The following is an 18,597-nucleotide window of genomic DNA, read 5'->3' on the forward strand; positions in this document are numbered from 1 at the left end:
TGCGACACTCAACCAAGATTACTCATTGAGGTAAATGGGTAAAAGCGTCCTTTATAGCCTGTGTTTTTTTATTCCACATGTTTTAAGCGAATAAGGTAAAGATATTTTAAAAAAACTGACTCATACACATCACAATTATTACTTAAATTAAGACGATTTATTTTTTGTATTGAAGTGTTCTGAAATTGAAAATAATTTTTTTTAAAGGTAGTGGTATAAGGTGTAGTAAGTGTATTCCTGCTTATTTTTAGTATCTTGTTACTAACTAACAAACAATATACATCTCCTTTCAGCCTTAGCTCACCCTCAGCACTGCATGAGTTGCACCACTTGGTGGCGCTGAGGAGCTGTTTGTGTGGCATCTGGCATCGTGCCGGGGGTCAGAGCCACAAACCCTGGGAAAAGCAGAGCTTTGTCCATATAAGGCTGCAATCCATCCGCTTCCCTCTTCCTCCCCAGCTCCCTTCCTCTGTCTTTCTCAGACCTGAGGGATATTTACAGAGAGCCTCGGCCAGCCTGCCCTTCCTTATTAGGAGCGCAGCCTGTTGTCAGTATTTCTTCCACCCTGCAGGACAGTGGTCCATCTCCCTGCTCTCAGATGAGACAAACAGATGGATCTTAACTACACTTCAGTCCAAATGGACAACTGGTCCTTCACAGCTCCTACCCAGACGTCTACCACAGCACATGCAATCACTCTCATATCTATCATGTCAGTCAAGCAACTCCTGATGTAGTATCCACCTGGGAGCAGCAATAGATTAATGGAACAGTCCAAACATGCTGTATATACATCGTGCTGCCCTGTTTCCTCACTGTGTTGCAGCTGTACCGTTCCTTTTTTTGTATCCAGTGATGAAAAACATCTGGCTTCTAGAAAACAGAACACCTGTAGGCAGTAGTGATACAATTGGGTAGAAACAAAACAAAAGAACAGGTGAAAACTAATCTCAAAAGTGAGATATTTGATGACTCCATCATTCACAACATGTCACTAAGTGTGGAATCCAACTAGCATTCATACTTCATACTAATATGGATACAAATTCTCACGATGTACATAATAACCAGACAGTAGCTACAAACACTTTTTTTTTTTATTGGGGTGCGGACATCCATTCAATATATTAGAAAACCAACATGTGAAGAAAGGCTACATGGAATTTTACTTCAAAGGGGGGTATTATTCAAGACTAATATTTATACACATACAATATACATAATCATGCTCCCTGGCAAGAGAGGAATTGACAATGAAAATAATATCTTTATCAATGGTAATAATTAAAACCATTCATAGCATAATAGGCATTGACAGAACAGCAATTCTTTATAATTGTGCAATGACCTTTGACCTTCAGCTATCGGTAACTTCTCCCTCCACTTACTGAGTGGGAGGGTGCTGCTGTGACATACGTTTGTCTGTCTGGAGGACGGGCAAAGCATGGCAAATCTTGTATTGCTCCGCAGGGTGTAAAGTGCTGTGGTCAACTGACCTGGTCATTATTTAAGAGCATGGAGTGTGTCTGTGGTCACAAAAATAAAAAACTATGTGGGGAAGTGCATAGGTGGAGAGGTAGGTGGGTTCAAACACTTGCATGTGGAAACAAAACAACCCAACAGAGCTTTGTGGACTTCCCCTTGTCGTCAGGACGGTGCCGAATGCAAAGACAAGCCAAGTTTTTTAATTTTTTTTATAAAGAACTTCAAAACCTTCATTGCTTGACAACACGTCAGATTTGAACTGTGATTGGGGTAAATTTGTGAATGTGTGACGTGAGTGTGTTCACAAAAAAATAAATACTCAGTGGGAGCTTTAAGGACCAAGCTGCCTTTCGCGCTCGTGGAATGTGCATGGAGGAAGTATGTGATGCACGCATAGGAATGTGTGTGCACGTTAATGTTCCCCTGATGCACAGTGGTGGTAGATGTTCTGTGTGCTGTGGGTCTCATGTTGCTGCTGGGGGAGCTCGGCCACAGGCCTTCATGCCAAAGGTCTTCCTGTGACAAACGGGCGCTAAGGCAAAACCAAAGCCACTCCAGCTGTTCACAATCCAAGTCAAGCTGTGGTGTTCGTGTACGTAGGACATTCTGCTGCTTCTCTCCCCCTCTCTCTTTCTCTCACTCTTTGGCACTGGGAGGAATGTGTGGAAGCAGGGAGGGAGGGATGGATGGAGGGGGGGATCCCTGCTCTTCGTGTCTCTCTCTTTTCGTTTATTTGGAGAGTTTGCTGATGACACGGATCAGTGCTCCATTTTCATCTTTAAGACGCTGGTTGTCTGCTCTCAAGTCGACCAGAACCTGGAGGTAAAAAAATAAGTTTCCATTAAAACAGTCTGAGAAATGATCCGCTTGGTTTGACTTTATGAGACATTGGATTTCAAGATTAAATATCATAGGTAGTTTTCACAGAAATTCATATCAAAGCAATACATGTTTCTAACCGAGTTGTTGTTACTACACTTAAAAGATAGCAGGACATCAAACTCTATACAATAAGGCTCTAATGACACGAGATGCATTGCTACGAGCGAGTCCGCTTCAAAAACGCATCGGAAAAACAGCGTGATGCGCCTGTGGAGCAACCGGGAGAGATTTATGAGCGACTTCTTGCCGTTGCTGTGCAACCAGATAAGGAGGAAACACAACCTTGTAAAAATTATAAAGTAACATTTATTCAAAAACTTCTAATATCAATCTTTTGGCTGCATCTGCCATTGTCCCACTGTTCATTCTACATCTCCCAACATCAAAAGAGAAGGAAGTGGTAAAGTAATAAAGCTTTTTTTTCGCCTAATTTGATTGGCTGCGATAGGCAAGCAGGGTAGGTAGCCATAGAAACAGAATTGTCTCGCATCTAAGACTCTGTGTCATACCTAGAATATTTAAACTTTAATTTGGGTCAAAAAATCACTTCAAAAACAGGACCCACGGTGCAGGAGATGGGGGGGGGGGGTGTACCATTGGAAAACACTGCTTTCGCTGTTTGACGCATTTCTAGTGACGCATCTCGGTGTGACTGGGGCCTAAAGGCAGTGATCTTTTTTCATTTTGTGTTCGGTGTAATGCAAACACGTCTTGTGTGAAGCCTAGAGAACTATAAGTAACATCACAGTTAACATTTTCAGTCACATTTAAGAAAAAGAGTATTGTATTCATTGTTTTTTTTGCATCCTAGAATGAGAGAAAGTAATGAAATAAGAAAGAAACAGTTGGACATTTTGTGAAATACTTGTATTTGCTTTTGTTGCTGGGAGTTAGATGAGAAGATCAACATCAATCTCATGTCTTATCTAACTCTCATCAAGACAACAAATAAGCATATTTCCCAAAATGTTGAACTCTTCCTCAAATAGAAAGACTTTACCTATTCATTCGTTATTACTGAAGACATCAGACAATTATGAGATGAAATTATGAGAGCGCAGAGATCAGATGGGTTTCAGGTAGTTTGGTAGACAAACAGAAACAACCATTAATGTGAAAATCAACCACATTTATCACATGTAACAGAAAACAGTTACCCTCCTCCCTGAAAACAGGTGGAGGGAGGAGTGTATTCAACAACTGTGCACCACCTCCACATCACTGCTGCCTGCACACTGCAGCCAGGCTGATCAAGCAGAAGCATGCAAAGTGAGTTCGGCCATGATAACACTCGTCTGCTCACCTTTAGCTCCTCCTCCAGCTCGGCCATTCGTCGCTCCAACATCCTCCGGTCCTGACGCCACGGCAACGTGACGGAGAGTGGGGGAGCCCAGAGAGGAAGTGATGTAGAGAGGAAGAAGGTGAGTGAAAAGAGGTGAAGGAGTGAAGAGGAGAGAGGAGAGAGCGTCAACAGACAGCAGTGGTGGCCGTAGTGAGGCAGATGAAGCTAAAACAACAGGAACACCATCAGCAGGGATGCGTTACCTTTCTCTCCAGGTCCAGCATGGCTGAACAGTCGCTCAGACGCTCCTGTCTCTGTGGGGTTCAACAAATCAATCACATTAACACCATCACCACAACAATATCACTTGATAGCCTGCGAAATGATAGGTTACAACCTGCAACATTTTGATGTGAATGTCTCGTTTGCTTTTTTTGTTAATTTTATCTATATACGTAGCATTACTATTACTTCAAGTTGATTCACATAGCACTATGCGCATTTAAATAATTGTACAGCATGACTCTTCGAGAGGCTTTGATTACAATTGAACATGGGAAACCTTTGCCTTACGTATATTTAAAAAAAGGAATATTGAGAAAGATGATGGATGATAAATCATATTCTCAATCATTTATTCTATCAAGCCAGCAATAGTCTGACTATCGGTTTCATGTACTCGGTACGCTTGGTCCATATCTGGAAAGAAAGAATAAAATGTTTGGACTTGGAGGGGGGAAACTTTAAAAAATCTGTATTTTATGTATTATTTCTTTGAAAAACATAGATGTTTTGGGACTAAAAGACAGCAATACAAGTGACAGACACCTGAACTGAGTGTGTGTGTTAGTGTATGTGCTTGTTGGGGGGTGGTCACCTGCGTGGCTTTCTCCAGGTCCAACCTGGTCTGACTGATGGTCCTCTGGGTGTCCTGCAGCTGAGACTGGAGCTGACTGTTTTCTCTGGAAACCTCCTCAAACAGCTGACGCACACAAACACACGCAGCAGTAAATAACGGGTTGAAACGTGGAAAACAAATGTTCCTGACTTCGATATGAGTGCTGTCTGCTGACCTTCTTGAAATCCTTTCCGTCAGAGCTTCCTCCCTGGGTGCAGTCATTAAACCTGGGGAGACGGGCAGAGGTCAGAGACACTGCTATCACTGAGACTGTGCTGACAGAATGAAGAAAGAAATCAAATCAAACAGGTCGAAGGCTACATTCATACCTGGAACTCAAGTGTTGGTCTGTCTGTGAACAGAGAAGGCAGTGTTAGTTTTATCATTCTTAGTCCTGTGTCCAAGGTCATTGTTATAATTGTTCAGTTCAGGGTCAACGTCAGTCTAAACTTTGTCCAAAAAACTATTTAAGTTGAATTTATGTCAAATGTAATTTCAGTCAACCTTGTCTAGTCAAAATATCCCCTTGTTATTTTCTCTCAGCCACTGATGTCATTCGATTAAGTCATTTACTCCAAATCCTTTTGAATGAGCTCATGTTGTGCTCTAACTGTAAAACAGTCTATTTCATCTCTTCTTTAAAAGTAAAATAAAGAGAGATTCAAGCAAAGGTCTTGTTTTTTTAAACAACATTTGAACTAGGGCTGCAAGTTACGAATAATTTCAGTATCAATAAAACTCCATATTTGAGAGCGTTTTTTTGCCATGTTTGCAGGAAAATGCACTTAACAGTGATTTGTTTATAAAAAAAACTGGCTTGTTTTTCTGTCAATCGACTTATCGCTAAGTTGACTTAACATTGTAGCTCACTTTCAGTATTGAGTGTCAATATTGTCACAGAAACGTGACGTCAGTGCTGTCTCGTTAGTCTCGCCTTAGTCATGGTAATTGACGAACATATTTAACACACACACACACACACACACACACACACACACACACACACACACACACACACACACACACACACACACACACACACACACACACACACACACACACACACACACACACACACACACACACACACACACACACACACACACACACACACACACACACACACACACACACACACACACACACACACACACACACACACACACACACACACACACACACACACACACACACACACACACACACACACACACACACACACACACACACACACACACACACACACACACACACACACACACACACACACACCTGTGGATCCAGCCCACTGCCTGAGAACTCTTCCTCCCCACTGGGATCATTGTCGTCACTCTGCAGATGAAACAGATAACGCATGGTGTTCTCATAAAACACTCACATCTAGTTACAACATTGCTAGTGTTTTTTTTTTAAATTCCTGCATGAATAATCCAGATAAAAAGATGTGAGTGGTGTTTACCTCCCCGGTCCTCTGCGCCTTCCTCCTGGCCCGAGCCTGCCTCCTCTCCCTGCGCTCCCTGGCCCATCGCTCTGTCTCGCTCTCCCCTGTGCTGGCCTCAACATCTGGAACAGAGCCAAACAGCAGTTGTTGAGGAGCAAATGAAATGTTCTAACAAACAAACCACATTTTCAAGCTCTGTGTTTTGTGAGAAGAGAGAGGTGGTGATGTGTACCTCTCCTGTCGGCCGTCTGAGGCCGCGGAGTGCCGGCGGGCTGAGTGAGGCCCAGCAGGTCAGACTTCTGCAGACTGGCAATACGAGACCTCCAGCTCACTTCCTGTAAACACAGCATCCCCCGCTATATGATGTCACATTACATTATATAAGAGCAGCCAACACAGACCCATAACTCTGATATATGGCTCTCACCCCCTCCTCTGCCTTCTTTGCTTTGGCGTCCTTCTCTTTCTCCTTCTCTTCCTCCTCCTTCTTTTCTCTCCCTTTGTTGTCTGTCTTCATTGTCTTCTCTGCCTCCTGCAGGTCTGTTAGCGTCACCCCCTTGATGTAAACAAAATCACTGTCTTACATACACACAGCACTTTGGGAACATGCAGTGAACATGTGAGCGGAGACTGTTTGTACCTGAGTGGAGCGGCGGGACTGCCGGGCGTGTCTGGAGCGAGCCTTCCTCTGGGCCTCGGCCTCCTCGTCCCGCACCGGCGTCAGATATGATCTACACAGGTAGAGCACTTTTAGATTTAACACAGCACCTTCAGGCCCACAACTACAATTATTGCCTGGTGGTTGTGGCCCCCCCCCCCCTGAACACTCAATTTGCAGTTTACATCCACTGTTTATCCAAAATGTCATCACTTAAACTAGCCCTAAAGTGCTGGAGGGATTACAAATGTGTGTGGGCAAAGACTGAAAGTTAGCATCACATGATCCCAATGAGATCTTTCCAGAAATGCACAATTGGGTATTACGTAACATATCAAATCTCCTTAATTTGTGTTAACCAAAGATAGTCAGGTTTCTAAACAAAGATGCACTCTAAAGACCCTTTTGACTTGAATCTGAAGAGCGAAAATGCTAGCAAAAGGGCTAACTCATATCCGGGTTTTAGGACTAATTTCTGTGTAAAGTCGTCATAGTTATCTAATTAATTATTGAGTTATGGCCAAAAATGTAGTTGTGATGTCTCAATGACCGCAACCATTTAGCACCCACTTCTAATACATTCATTCTTGATTCCAAGTGGACGTTTGTGCCAAATCTGAAGAGATTTGGTACAAAGTGCTCTTGAGATATCATAATTACTAGTATGGGATTTAGGGATGGACAACCGGTAAACACAGATGCTCCGCTATTGTTAAGATGGTGGCACACACTCGCATCAACGGACTCTTCACCCTGACTCACTTGCGCCTCTGCTTGGCCTCCTGTTCGCCCGTGGTCGTGCTTCGAGAATTGGAGGTGGTGACGGCAGACTGGTCCTTCTTTTCTGTCTGTTCCTGAGGAAGTCTTACGGGGAAAGATAAGAGGTGACTATTAGATCTTTCACAAGAGAAAGAAAAATGAATAGGAAAATTGAAAAAGCAAATGGAGTACCTCTGGGTCAAGACACTATTGAGGCGGCCGAGTCCAGCAGAGCTCGTTCCTGTGCTAGCTGAGGTCATGGTGGGGTCATCCAGTCTCTTTCCATAAGATGAGCTAGAAGCAAAACAAACCGCTTAAAAACAGAAAGGCGTTTTTCACAGCCACACACACAAATTACACGTTTAGTCACTGCAGGGGGAATGTTATAAGCGGTGACACAGCAATAACAAAATCCCACACACACATGACAACAAACAAATACGGAGCATTGAGCAGCATGACTGACCTGTGAAGCAAAGAGGGGGTGGAACTAGTGAGGTCATTCCCTGATTGACTATGAAGGCGCCGGGTGTAAGAGGAGCTACGACTTAGCCAGCTGAGAGGGAGACAGGGTGACAGGGGCACACAACCAGTGACTCAGAAAAACACAATCTGCTTTCACAAGCGCAGAAGGAGCATTTGAGAGCAGCGGCTCACCTGTTGGAGTTGTCAGGGCTGGCGTCTGGGATACTGAAGAGTCTCCGGGTTGGGATGGGCGGCACCCGAGCCAGCCTAGGCTCCTGAGAACGAGGGGAAGATAATAGCTCATCAGGTTATGTGACTCAGAAGCTGTAAAAGAAGCCTTTATTTGGAGTCCCGTTAGATTTGTTTGACAACAACTGGTTTCATTAGAGTTTAAAGTCTGAATCATGTGAGCGCCGGCTGTGGTGCGTACCTTGGTGTCGGCCTCAGAGCTGAGGCGGGGGCTAGAGGCGGAGCGGGTCATGCCCAGCACGCTCTCTGCAGGTCTGATGGGGTCCTGGCTGGTGTCAGACAGACCAGCCGAGCCCAGAGTCATCGAGCTACCTGCCTTCCTCAGAGACGTTCTCCAGGAGCCCGGGACCTCGGGGGCGGGGGGCTTTCCTGGGTCCTGCTATACAGCCAGCAGAAGTCAACATCTGTATTGCTGTCATGCAGCTAAAACATTTGCTTTGATGTTGGCCATGTAATGTCTTTGTATATTACCTTTTTCACTTGGCTTGGAGCAGTACTTGTTGGTACGGAGGTAGGAAGCAGGTTGCTGGAAGCAATGCGTTTGTTGTTCAAGTTGTTTATGATCTCTCGGTTCTTCGCTTTCTCTACAACCGTGCAAAGGTCGGAAATAATTAACTCACTAGCAGAACCATAAAAACCCACCAGATAAAAAAACACATCTGTTGTGAAAGACAACTTCTCGGCAGCTTCTCCTACCCGACTCCGCGTCGCTCTCCGACTCGCTCTCCTCCTCCGAACTGGAGCTGCTCGAGGCCTTCCCCTGGCTCTGAGGCTGGCTCTGAGGCTGGCTCTGAGGCTGGCTCTGTCTCGTCTGCCCTTCCTCCTCCTCGTCCTCAGCTGGGCTGCTCTGCAGGGCCGGAGGGGGGTGCTTCTCCCGCTCGTGGAGATAGATCTTCTCCTTACTGCTCATACGAGAGATAGAAGTCCTGCAGGGGCGGGGCCAAGGTGGGGTGGAACAACAGGTGGCATGCAGGGAGCTGATCAGTGAGGGCAGTCATTCCACGTGCAGCCAATTAGAGCGAGCATGCGCCGATCAACACATCGGTGGGTGGACCAGTGGGTCACTTTCTGTGAGGCTATGAGTAGCTATGCCGTATTATTGCTAGATCACAATTTAGCAGGAGGTAACTTCAAACTAAAACATTTTTATCTAATCAATTGTATAATCGTTCTTTAATATGTAAGACGGCAAGCTACAGCATCTACACAAATGTGTGTCCCAACCACATACTTTATACTAAAGTATTTGTTTTGTACTTATGTAAAGTGTGCAATTCTGGCTTTCAGTACACATGAAAATCCCTCGTAATGAGATTTAAGTTCTAACTGCCGCCAGTATGCAATTTCCAAAACTCAATGGTAGGGACCAATGGAAGCTATTCAATTCTTATCATTTTAACCACACAGCTTTCTGGATTTGCCACAAAACTGACAGACATCACTGAATAATGATAGATTACATATTGCGATAAAGGACGTTATATATATATATATATATATTTCAGAACAATAAGAGCTCCTTTAAACGACATGTGTATTTTTTATCCTTTGATTTTTTCTTAACTATACTGTGTTTTATTTTAATTGTATTCTTTAATTTCCTTTCATTATTGTTTATAATTGTTAGTTGTAATCACTTAGTCGATTACTGTTCTCCCTCATTGCATTGTAGGGACTAAAGTATACATTCAAACTTATTTTTCGAAAGAGTTCACACCATCTTAAAAAACTGTAACATTTAGTATTCAGTATGGAACTGGGACACAGAAAGTCGCTGCCTGCTACATCTATCCAGTGTTAATGTCAGTGGATAGAAGCAGCCCGTTTCAGAGGAATGCTGGGACTGTTAACATCAGATCTGCATGCAAACTACTGGTACTGGGATGACTGGGATTCAGCTGAGGAACAGCGTAGCGTGTGCCCACATACACACACAAACACATGCCCACACACCAACACACTGACTGGCACTGACCTGCGTGTGCGGAGTGGTACCATGGAGATTTGCTGGCTGGTCTCAATAACAGGAGTCTGTTTCTCTTTCTCGCTGCGTAACTGAAGAGGAATATAAACACACATAAACACAGAGAACATCCACCGCTGTAAAACTATCAATCATATCAGGTTTATCTAACTGAGTGAGATAGTTGTGAAGGCAGACTCACGGCATTCTGCTTCTTCTGCAGCTCCTCCAGAGTGTCCGCTAGGTTCTCATGCGCAACATCTAGAGGTGTTTGGCCCTACAAGGACATTCACAGAGCTTCATCAGTCATGGCGCTAATAAAGGCTTCATGTCATAGAACGGAAGAAAGGTTGTTTGTCTTACCACATTGTTGACGGCACCCATATCGCACATGTTGTCAGCCAGCAGGGAGCACACCTCCTCCTTCCCCCAGTGAGATCCTGCATGCAGGGGCGTCCACCCGTCGATGTCCCTGCTGTCCACGTCCACATCACACTTTAACAGCACCCTGAGGAAGGGAGGAAACAGATAAGATGGAAGGAGATGAGGTATATCTAGGAGGCTAGAGCTGTGATACCAAATCAAGACAAAAGCTAACAAGCGGTCATTGCTCTCAGTAGACTTACTTCAGGACTTCGATGTAGCCTTTGGCAGCAGCAACGTGCAGAGCGGTCGCTTTGGTGTTGGGGTGAGGTGTAAGGGTCCCGCTTCCTGCCTGCACGGCCATGGCGTCCTGAAGCATGACCCTCTCCTCCTCTTTTCTGGCCTGGTCCACGTCTATTGCTGTGATAGGCACATGGAAAACAGTGGCACTTGAATACACACACTAGCACTCCTCAGTAGTTCAAAAGCTTCATTCATTACATGCATTTGCATTTCTATTCATTCTGTCAGAACTCAGTATGTCTGTATATTTGCAGATAAAGATCAGGCTACACTATTATTATTAGTAAGTTGTACTATTTGTAGAATATGAATACAGTGGTAGTTGCGTAGAATTGTTTCTGCCACATGTGAACCAAACATTTGACATTACTCCAGAACGAGGAAATGTAATGCTTGACGCACACAAAGGGAGGTACGCACTGATGAGTGTTATTGATGAGTCACAATGTTTTTTATATTTTTTAAACGTATGGCAATGAGGTAATAATAATGCCAGTAGACATGTTGATGTCTGATTGATTAGGTACAGCCACAACAAAAAGACAAATCAGAATTAGACCTTTGAAAACTCTAAACTGCAGAAAAAAGACTAAATGTTATATTAGATTTGTCATCCGTGAAATGATCTCAGCAATGTGTGTATACGCCTGGAGCCTCAGTACACTTCAGTGCTATGAAGGTCACAGAACATTTACCCAGTACACACTGACTCTGTCCTCATTTATATGCCTATTTTTGTCTTCTCTTACGAGACGTATGCTTTTACGGTGACAGCTAGTAAATCAGGACAAAAATGCAAAGCAGGGCTTGGTTTGGCCATTTATGAGAAGAGTTTTGAATAGTTTTCACTCCAAGTAGACTGAGCCTTGTTCAAGTTCCTAATTTATTCTGCTCATATTTTTCTTTTACTAATGCCAAAGCTATTGAGAACCGCCCAAGACACATGGACTACACAGCTAAGTACCTAAAAGCACCTCATCATCACTGCAGGGCCTTGGTAGCTGAGTGGTTACAGCACATGCCATAAACCCACAACATCACAAGTTCAATTCTGGCCTAGGGACCTTTTATGCATTTCATTTTTGCATGTTGCACACTGCTATTTTTACACTGTCCTCTTTCCCATCAAGACTAATATTCCAAATAAGCCCCTAATCATCTGCAAGGCAGCTTGCCTTACGCGGAAATGTGTACATTATGATCTGATAATCATATAAAGACTTAGAGTACAGTAAAGAAAGCCTCTGCCAATCAGTACAACTAACTTTCCAAAAACGCATCAGTTTCATTGGTTTAATTACTCAAGATAGTGAATTATTGGTTCCAAAATGTAATGGCTCTATGTATTGGGATAATGACAACATCCCAACATATTTAGTTGTCACTGAAAGTCATCTAAATGTTAGTCTGAAATGCCAGAACTTAGGGAAAGAAAAGGCTCACCCAAGCTTTAGTAGACGTTTTAATGTGTGAGCAATTCCTCACCTTGCTTTTTGATTTCCCCTTTGAGAAGTCTCTCCATGGCGTCTTCCGTGGCCACGTCCAGAGGAAGCTCTCCTTCACTGTTCACCGCCCCGACTTGAGCACCGTGCTCTATTAGGTATCTTCAAAAACAGAAAGACAGAAATTGTCGAGATGAAAAAGTTAAACTATACCATCTTCTCCCGCTTATCCGTGGTCGGGTCGCGGGGGGTAGCAGTTCCAGTTTTAACTATAAGTTAAACAAATGATTCATATTATTTGACATTACATTTCAATAAATCATCAGCATTGTTAATACATTATCCTCCAGTATTTTAATTAACCATGAAAACTATAACATTTGAACCCACAGATTTAGGTTGAATGGTGCTGCATGGACACTCACTTGGTGATCTGGATGAATCCGCAGGAGGCGGCAGCGTGCAGAGGAGTCCAGCCCTCATTGTCCCCTCTGTTGACATCACTCCCGCTCTCCACCAGAAACTGTACCATCTCAGCATTTTCATCAATGCAGGCCTGCCAGAGGACACACAACCACATGATGAATTGATAACCTAGTGTTTATTGTTAGTTGGTTATTGTGACAATCCCCGCTACACACAGAATGTCAGTCAGAGTCCAGGTTCAGTACTCTTAGACCCGGTTTATTTTGGTTAGTTGAAAAAGTCAAAACTTCCCACACTTTAAAATCTTTTAAAATCATCTTAAGCACTGGGGCTAAAACAATGCCTACTGTGTCTACTTGTATTGACTTATTGTTAAGTGGGCTGCTAAAAGCCCTCAAGTACCTGCCAAAACAGTCATTTTGTGGCCTGAGTTAAACAGCGAATCTATTTAGCTGATTTTCCTGAAGCTAAGTCGAGCTCAGATCCCAATGTGACAAAGGTCCCAAGATGAATCTCATGAGGATCTCATGGTATTATGATACAATATATCTTTTTATTTATTTATTTTTTAAATGAAAAAAATTAATCTGAGGGTGGAATCTGTGTAGGCCTCTTTTTCAAGTGAACCGTTTTTATACTGCAAAGCTCTGGTTATTAAACTCATTATTTACAAAAGTAATAAAACCTGCCAGCGGGGTAAGATTATTTCTCTTTTTAAATACAAACAGATTACAAGAATTTCTCAAAACTAAGAGAGAACCTTGAAACAAGAAGCAAGGTAGATCCCTGCCTCAGAATCAAAGTCAACTGTACTAGGAAAACATTCAAACAGTGGTAAATATTTTCCCTCTGAGCTAAATGCTTACATTGCCAACATGTTCCCAGAGACAATGCTGATGTTAAGCAGCTATAATGTTAACAATGTTCGCCATTTTAGCTAGGGGTGCACCGAATGGGAAATTCTTGGCCGAAACCGATACCGAAAATAGGAAACAGTTGGCCAAAAACCGAATGCCGAAAATTATTAATAGAAATATATATATATATATATAATGTATACATTTTTTACCAATGTTGTTCAGCTACCTGATTATGGAAATAGACATGATTATGGCAAAACTTAACTTAAATAATAATCACTATTATGGGTCTATAAAACATTTATTCAGCACTTTTGAATGCATACAGTACATTTATATATGTCATGTATTATTGCTAAAAAACATGATATCGCAGTCTTAGTGTCGCCAACTCGTTTCTAATATGCAAAGACAACAAATGCGTCTATGATGTATTTTCGATCAGACGAGATCTCTCTCCCCCGTCTGTGTGCGAGGGGGCGGGGCAGTTTACACACACGCAGCTGCTACATGCAGCGGAGCACACTGCGGAGATGGCGGAGAGAACGCGCTCCGAGGTGTGGTTAAACTTTACCCGTCTCGATGTGGAGAATACTTGTTACCATAAGTGCAATAAGAGTTTAGCATGTAAGCACGAGCAATTTGTCTAAACATTTAGCAAAAGTGCACCGCATGCAGACGGAGGAATGTACCGGGTTCGACTGTCTTTCTAGCAGCTATGTAGCTCCATCACGAGTAACGTTTCCACGTCAGGTGTTATGTATGCTAGCAGCAACACACGGAGTTAACTACATTATACAAACATGGGTTAATGATTAGAGGTAACTGAGTTATTTAGTTTGTTAAAATTTCAGCTATTCTGTTTACAGTCTGTCATCACATTATTTAATACGATTTGTTAAAGGCTCAGGGCAATCTCGATGACAAAGGTCAATGTCTCCCCCCCCTGTGAGCCAGCCGCGAGCATGGTCGCCGCGTCTTTATTACGTCATCACAACAACACGTTAGGTTACCAACGTAAGCCTGTTCTGACATTCGGTGATATTTTTTCGGTGCTAAAACGGCTTTCGGCCGAAAGGGCCTTTTTAACCATTTTCGGCCGATAATTTTCGGTGGCCGAATATTCGGTGCATCCCTAATTTTAGCTTATCATGCTAATATTTACTAATAAGTATTTAATACAAAGTGTAGCTGAGATTGATGGAATTTTATTATTTTTGCAGGTATTTGTTAATAAACCAAAGTATTGGACAAACGAAACAAAAAGTTTGGATCACCATTCATTTAAATCCTCCAATCCCCCCATGGATATCTGCTCCAAATGTCATTGCGATTCATCCAATAGTTGTTATATAACACAACAGATATTTCACTCACTCAGTACCACATAGTTCAACCTCACGTTGGCACTAGAGGAAACATCCTGGGTTCGCCAAAATCAATAGGGTCATCTAAGAACCATAAACGTCCATACAAAATGTCATGACAGTCCAATAAATGTTAGTGGAGATATTTCAGTCTTGACCAATCTTGTGCAGCGAGACACCAACATTGCCATCCCTAGAGTCCTGCTGCCAACAAGGCTAAAAGTACCTAAGAGGATTTTGCAGTAAAAACCACTCACTCTAAAACAGATATAAATCAGCATGAACTGAGTGTAACTTACAATAGAATAGAATAGAATGGGAGGGATGAAACCCTCTTTAATGGTCACACATGCAGAACACACAGCACACATTTGGCCTCTGCATTTAACCCATCCTAGTACCAGGAGAAATAGGGATGCTAAAAATTGATCTGGACTCATGGTAAAACAAAAAGGCAGGCACACCACTTAAAGATGGACTTTTATTAAAAAAAAAAATGGGGAAATTGTTTCTCTGCATTTGACCCATCCTAGTGTTAGGAGCAGTGGGCTGCCATTTTGAACGGCGCCCGGGGAGCAGTGTAGTGAACGGTGCCTTGCTCAGGGACACCTCGGTAGCACCTGGTCTTGCCGGGACTTGAACTGGTGACCTTCCAGTTGCCAAGCTAACTCCCTATCGACTTCGCCACCACTATTATCTAAATCAAGCAAACCTTTTTGCATTTCCCACTGGAATATTACCTAAAGAAGTACTGTGTGTTTGTGTCAGATATCATTAACAGCTGATGAGATGACATCTGCTCAGAACAAGACTGCACCCGCTAACCTGACAGCGTTTGAAGACATTCATGATCCTCCGTCACTCTGCAGGACCTCACAGCAGCAAGTGTCTGTAGTCACACAAGACCGTGTCCATCAGGCCACCTTAAGCCACCTAAGAGGCTTTGCTTTTGGGCTAAATCAACTTATCACAAAGCTGCTACAAGTCTCCAGCCTCCTTCATAATATAAGATAATTACTCAGGTAGCTGGGTTGGGTTGTAAAAGAAAATGTAAAGTGGTCATTTTAAGAGCTCCAGCTGGGGCTCGTAATACAACGCAGAGCCAGAAGCTCACGAGCCAAAAAGCAGTGTTCAGTGGCAGCAGGGGGCGGGGGGTCCCTCTGAACAAGTGGGTGCTCCAAGCTGAATGAACAGAGGGCACTTCTCGCGCCCTCCGAGGGTGCACACACTGCCTCCCAGCAGACTCCTTCACTGGGTCATCAAGTGACTCATTGTGGAAATCGCCTTTGACAACAGCAGTTTGAGGAATGTTTTCCATTTCTTCATCCGAAATCCCTAAAGTCCCCACCAAGGGGAATTGGCAAGGGGAAGGAGAAAGAGAGAGAGAGAGGAGAAAGAGGAGGGGGAGGAGGAGGATTGGGGGCAAGAGAGAGTGAAAGCATAGTGGAGAAGACAGAAAGGCTTTGGATGGAGAGGATGGAAAGTTTGGAGAGTGTTGGCCTATATTTAATCCTGATTGCCAGGCAACCGATGAGCAACAGGGGAGAGAGAGATGGAGGGACCACACTGCAAGACACGTGGATCGACCAAAAGTGGGCATGTTCACCCAACATCCAGGAAGAAACATGCTCACATACTCATCTGAACCGGTCATGGGAAGGCTACTTCATCAAATACACATAGTTGGATTAAATCAGGGGGAAAACACCAATCATCTGTAAGAATGATGTAACTGCGAGCACACCGCTGAACCACAATTCAGCTCCAGTGGGCAGGAAAATTAAAAGCACAACATCTTTCATGTTGCTTGGATATCACACATAAACCCATGTGACTGTGAAATCAATGTGAAGAGACAAGCATTGCGTTTATGACACGCGGCATCATAAAAGCAGAGGGAATACTGCATTAACGAAGGCTTGTGTGACAGTGATGTTGTCCAGACGGCTCCTCTGTGTTATTACTGAAGTGAAGGGGAGGGAGGGACATTAAAGGCTGAGCTGCTTTAAGACTAGAACATGCTCAGGAGAAGTGCAGCCAATTTGGGACATGCAACAATCCTCACACTCGGATTAAAAACTGAGTTTACATTCCCTCTTTGATCCTGCCTTAGATTCTACTTTCATATTGGGAGTCTTCCATTTCGACTTCTTCCTTTAAAAAAACAATACAAAGCTGTTGATCAGATGATGGATATGACCTACCATTTTAAACGAGACTCCACCAGGGCCCTTCATTTCTAAGAAAGATCATAGAGTCTTCTTTAGTTTAATGCTGCTCACTGATATCCTTACATCTCAACTATGTATGCTCGAAAAAAGAAGCCTATAAATGACTAGGTACAACAGTGTGTATGGCCCAGCATATTACCAACAGGCTCACACACTGACACACAGGCCAGAAGTGCTGCTGCTGCTGCTAGGATTTAAAAACAAGTCTAGAGAGGGTAAAGTGATGGGCTCAGTTTAAGCCACCATAATAACAGCTGTTAAAATGAACAGACATACCTGAGATTAACTGTTCGGCCTTACCTGTAACCAACTTAACTCCACGATAAATTAAGCTAAAGTTAAAGTTAAGTTAATGCTTCTTCGCTGTGAGGATCATTAACGGATACACGTTGTTGCTATGCGAGCAACAGTTAGCTCAAACTCAAACGTTAAACTCATAAACAGCTGAATCTAAACGGTCGTTAACGGTTAACTCTTAGACACGAAGCTACATCTAAACGGTCGTTAACGATTATATAGTAACGTTAAGGCTCCTACCTGATGAAGCGCTGTCAGCCCGTCTATGTTGGCGTGGTTGATGTCAGCTCCCTGCCGGAGTAGCACCGCCACCTCCTCCCGGTCTCCGGCGGAGCAGGCGGCCATAAACACGGCTCCCTGGGCGAACCGGACTCTCGGCCGCCGCGTCCCGGAACCGCTCGAAGTTTCCCGGTTCTCCGATAGCGTCCGATCCGTCTCCGAGCCCAGCCATCGCTGCAGCTGATCCTGCCGTCGCTGTTTGGCAGCTTCGGACCGGGAATGGTCAGTGGCCGCCATCTTCCCTGGTCTGTCCCGGACAGATTCAGCTCATGGTACGAGGAGAAGGAGCGGAGTGTTTGGAGTGAGCCTGCCTGCCCTGGGCTGTGCCCCCTGGTGGAGACTCAGAGGAACCTGGAACTTCACTGCGAACTTCTGACAGAGTGGCAGTCCTATGCTGCCTTCAAGGGCCACTCGGAAAGTCCTAACTCGATGGGAGGGACAGTGTTTTTTCACTAAAATGCTCTGACACCCTGTCCTCACTGTGCAGCTCCTTCAGCGACAGGCAGGCTCCTTCTCTCCGCTGTCTCACGGAGAGATACCGCTGGTCCTTCCTTCCTGCAGCGGTCAGACTATACAACCAGAAGAGCCCCTAGTAGACCCCCACCCGACACACACACCACAACACAGACTATAACACCCCTTTCTGTTAAACACCAACAAACTATGTACAATATGTGCTATATGTGCAATATATGCCGTTAATAACTGTGTAAATACCTGACTGCTAAATCCTTAGAACTGTTACAAGATGTGTATTTTGTAAATTGTGTAACTTGCTGCTGTTAAATACCATCCAAGATCCAATGTGCTACATGTGCAATATATATTTTAGGCCTATATATATGCTGTTAAAACGGTGCTATATATGCCTGGCTGCTAAATCCTAAGAACTGTTACAGGATGTGTATTTTGAAAATTATATAACTTTTTTTATTTTTTATTTATTA

General features: G+C 43.7%; 1 protein-coding gene across 7 annotated transcripts; it reads right to left on the reverse strand.

The window, feature by feature from the left end:
• Positions 1–1,079: 1,079 nt before the first annotated feature.
• zmp:0000001167 (protein phosphatase 1 regulatory subunit 12A) lies at positions 1,080–18,154 on the reverse strand. Of its 7 annotated transcripts, XM_034204778.1 has the most exons (26): positions 17,612–17,887; positions 12,616–12,746; positions 12,234–12,352; positions 10,709–10,865; positions 10,446–10,590; positions 10,285–10,359; positions 10,095–10,174; positions 8,816–9,045; positions 8,591–8,703; positions 8,301–8,498; positions 8,063–8,145; positions 7,872–7,961; positions 7,598–7,699; positions 7,409–7,510; positions 6,629–6,719; positions 6,416–6,544; positions 6,221–6,323; positions 6,007–6,110; positions 5,820–5,879; positions 4,877–4,899; positions 4,723–4,774; positions 4,527–4,631; positions 3,913–3,963; positions 3,671–3,721; positions 3,368–3,384; positions 1,080–2,301 (listed from the first exon to the last, which is right to left on the reverse strand). In XM_034204778.1, the coding sequence occupies exons 1-25, from the start codon at positions 17,885–17,887 to the stop codon at positions 3,382–3,384; spliced, it is 2,673 nt and encodes an 890-aa protein (XP_034060669.1). In that variant the 3' UTR covers positions 1,080–2,301; positions 3,368–3,381. The 7 variants fall into 7 exon arrangements, with proteins under 7 accessions (XP_034060669.1, XP_034060666.1, XP_034060667.1 ...); XM_034204775.1 differs by lacking the exon at positions 3,368–3,384 and having other exon boundaries at positions 8,301–8,495; positions 17,612–18,154; XM_034204776.1 differs by lacking the exon at positions 3,368–3,384 and having other exon boundaries at positions 8,816–9,021; positions 17,612–18,151.
• Between the last annotated feature and the right edge of the window lie 443 nt (positions 18,155–18,597).

Source organism: Gymnodraco acuticeps, unplaced genomic scaffold, assembly GCF_902827175.1.
Source record: "Gymnodraco acuticeps unplaced genomic scaffold, fGymAcu1.1, whole genome shotgun sequence".
NCBI classification, from domain to species: domain Eukaryota; kingdom Metazoa; phylum Chordata; class Actinopteri; order Perciformes; family Bathydraconidae; genus Gymnodraco; species Gymnodraco acuticeps.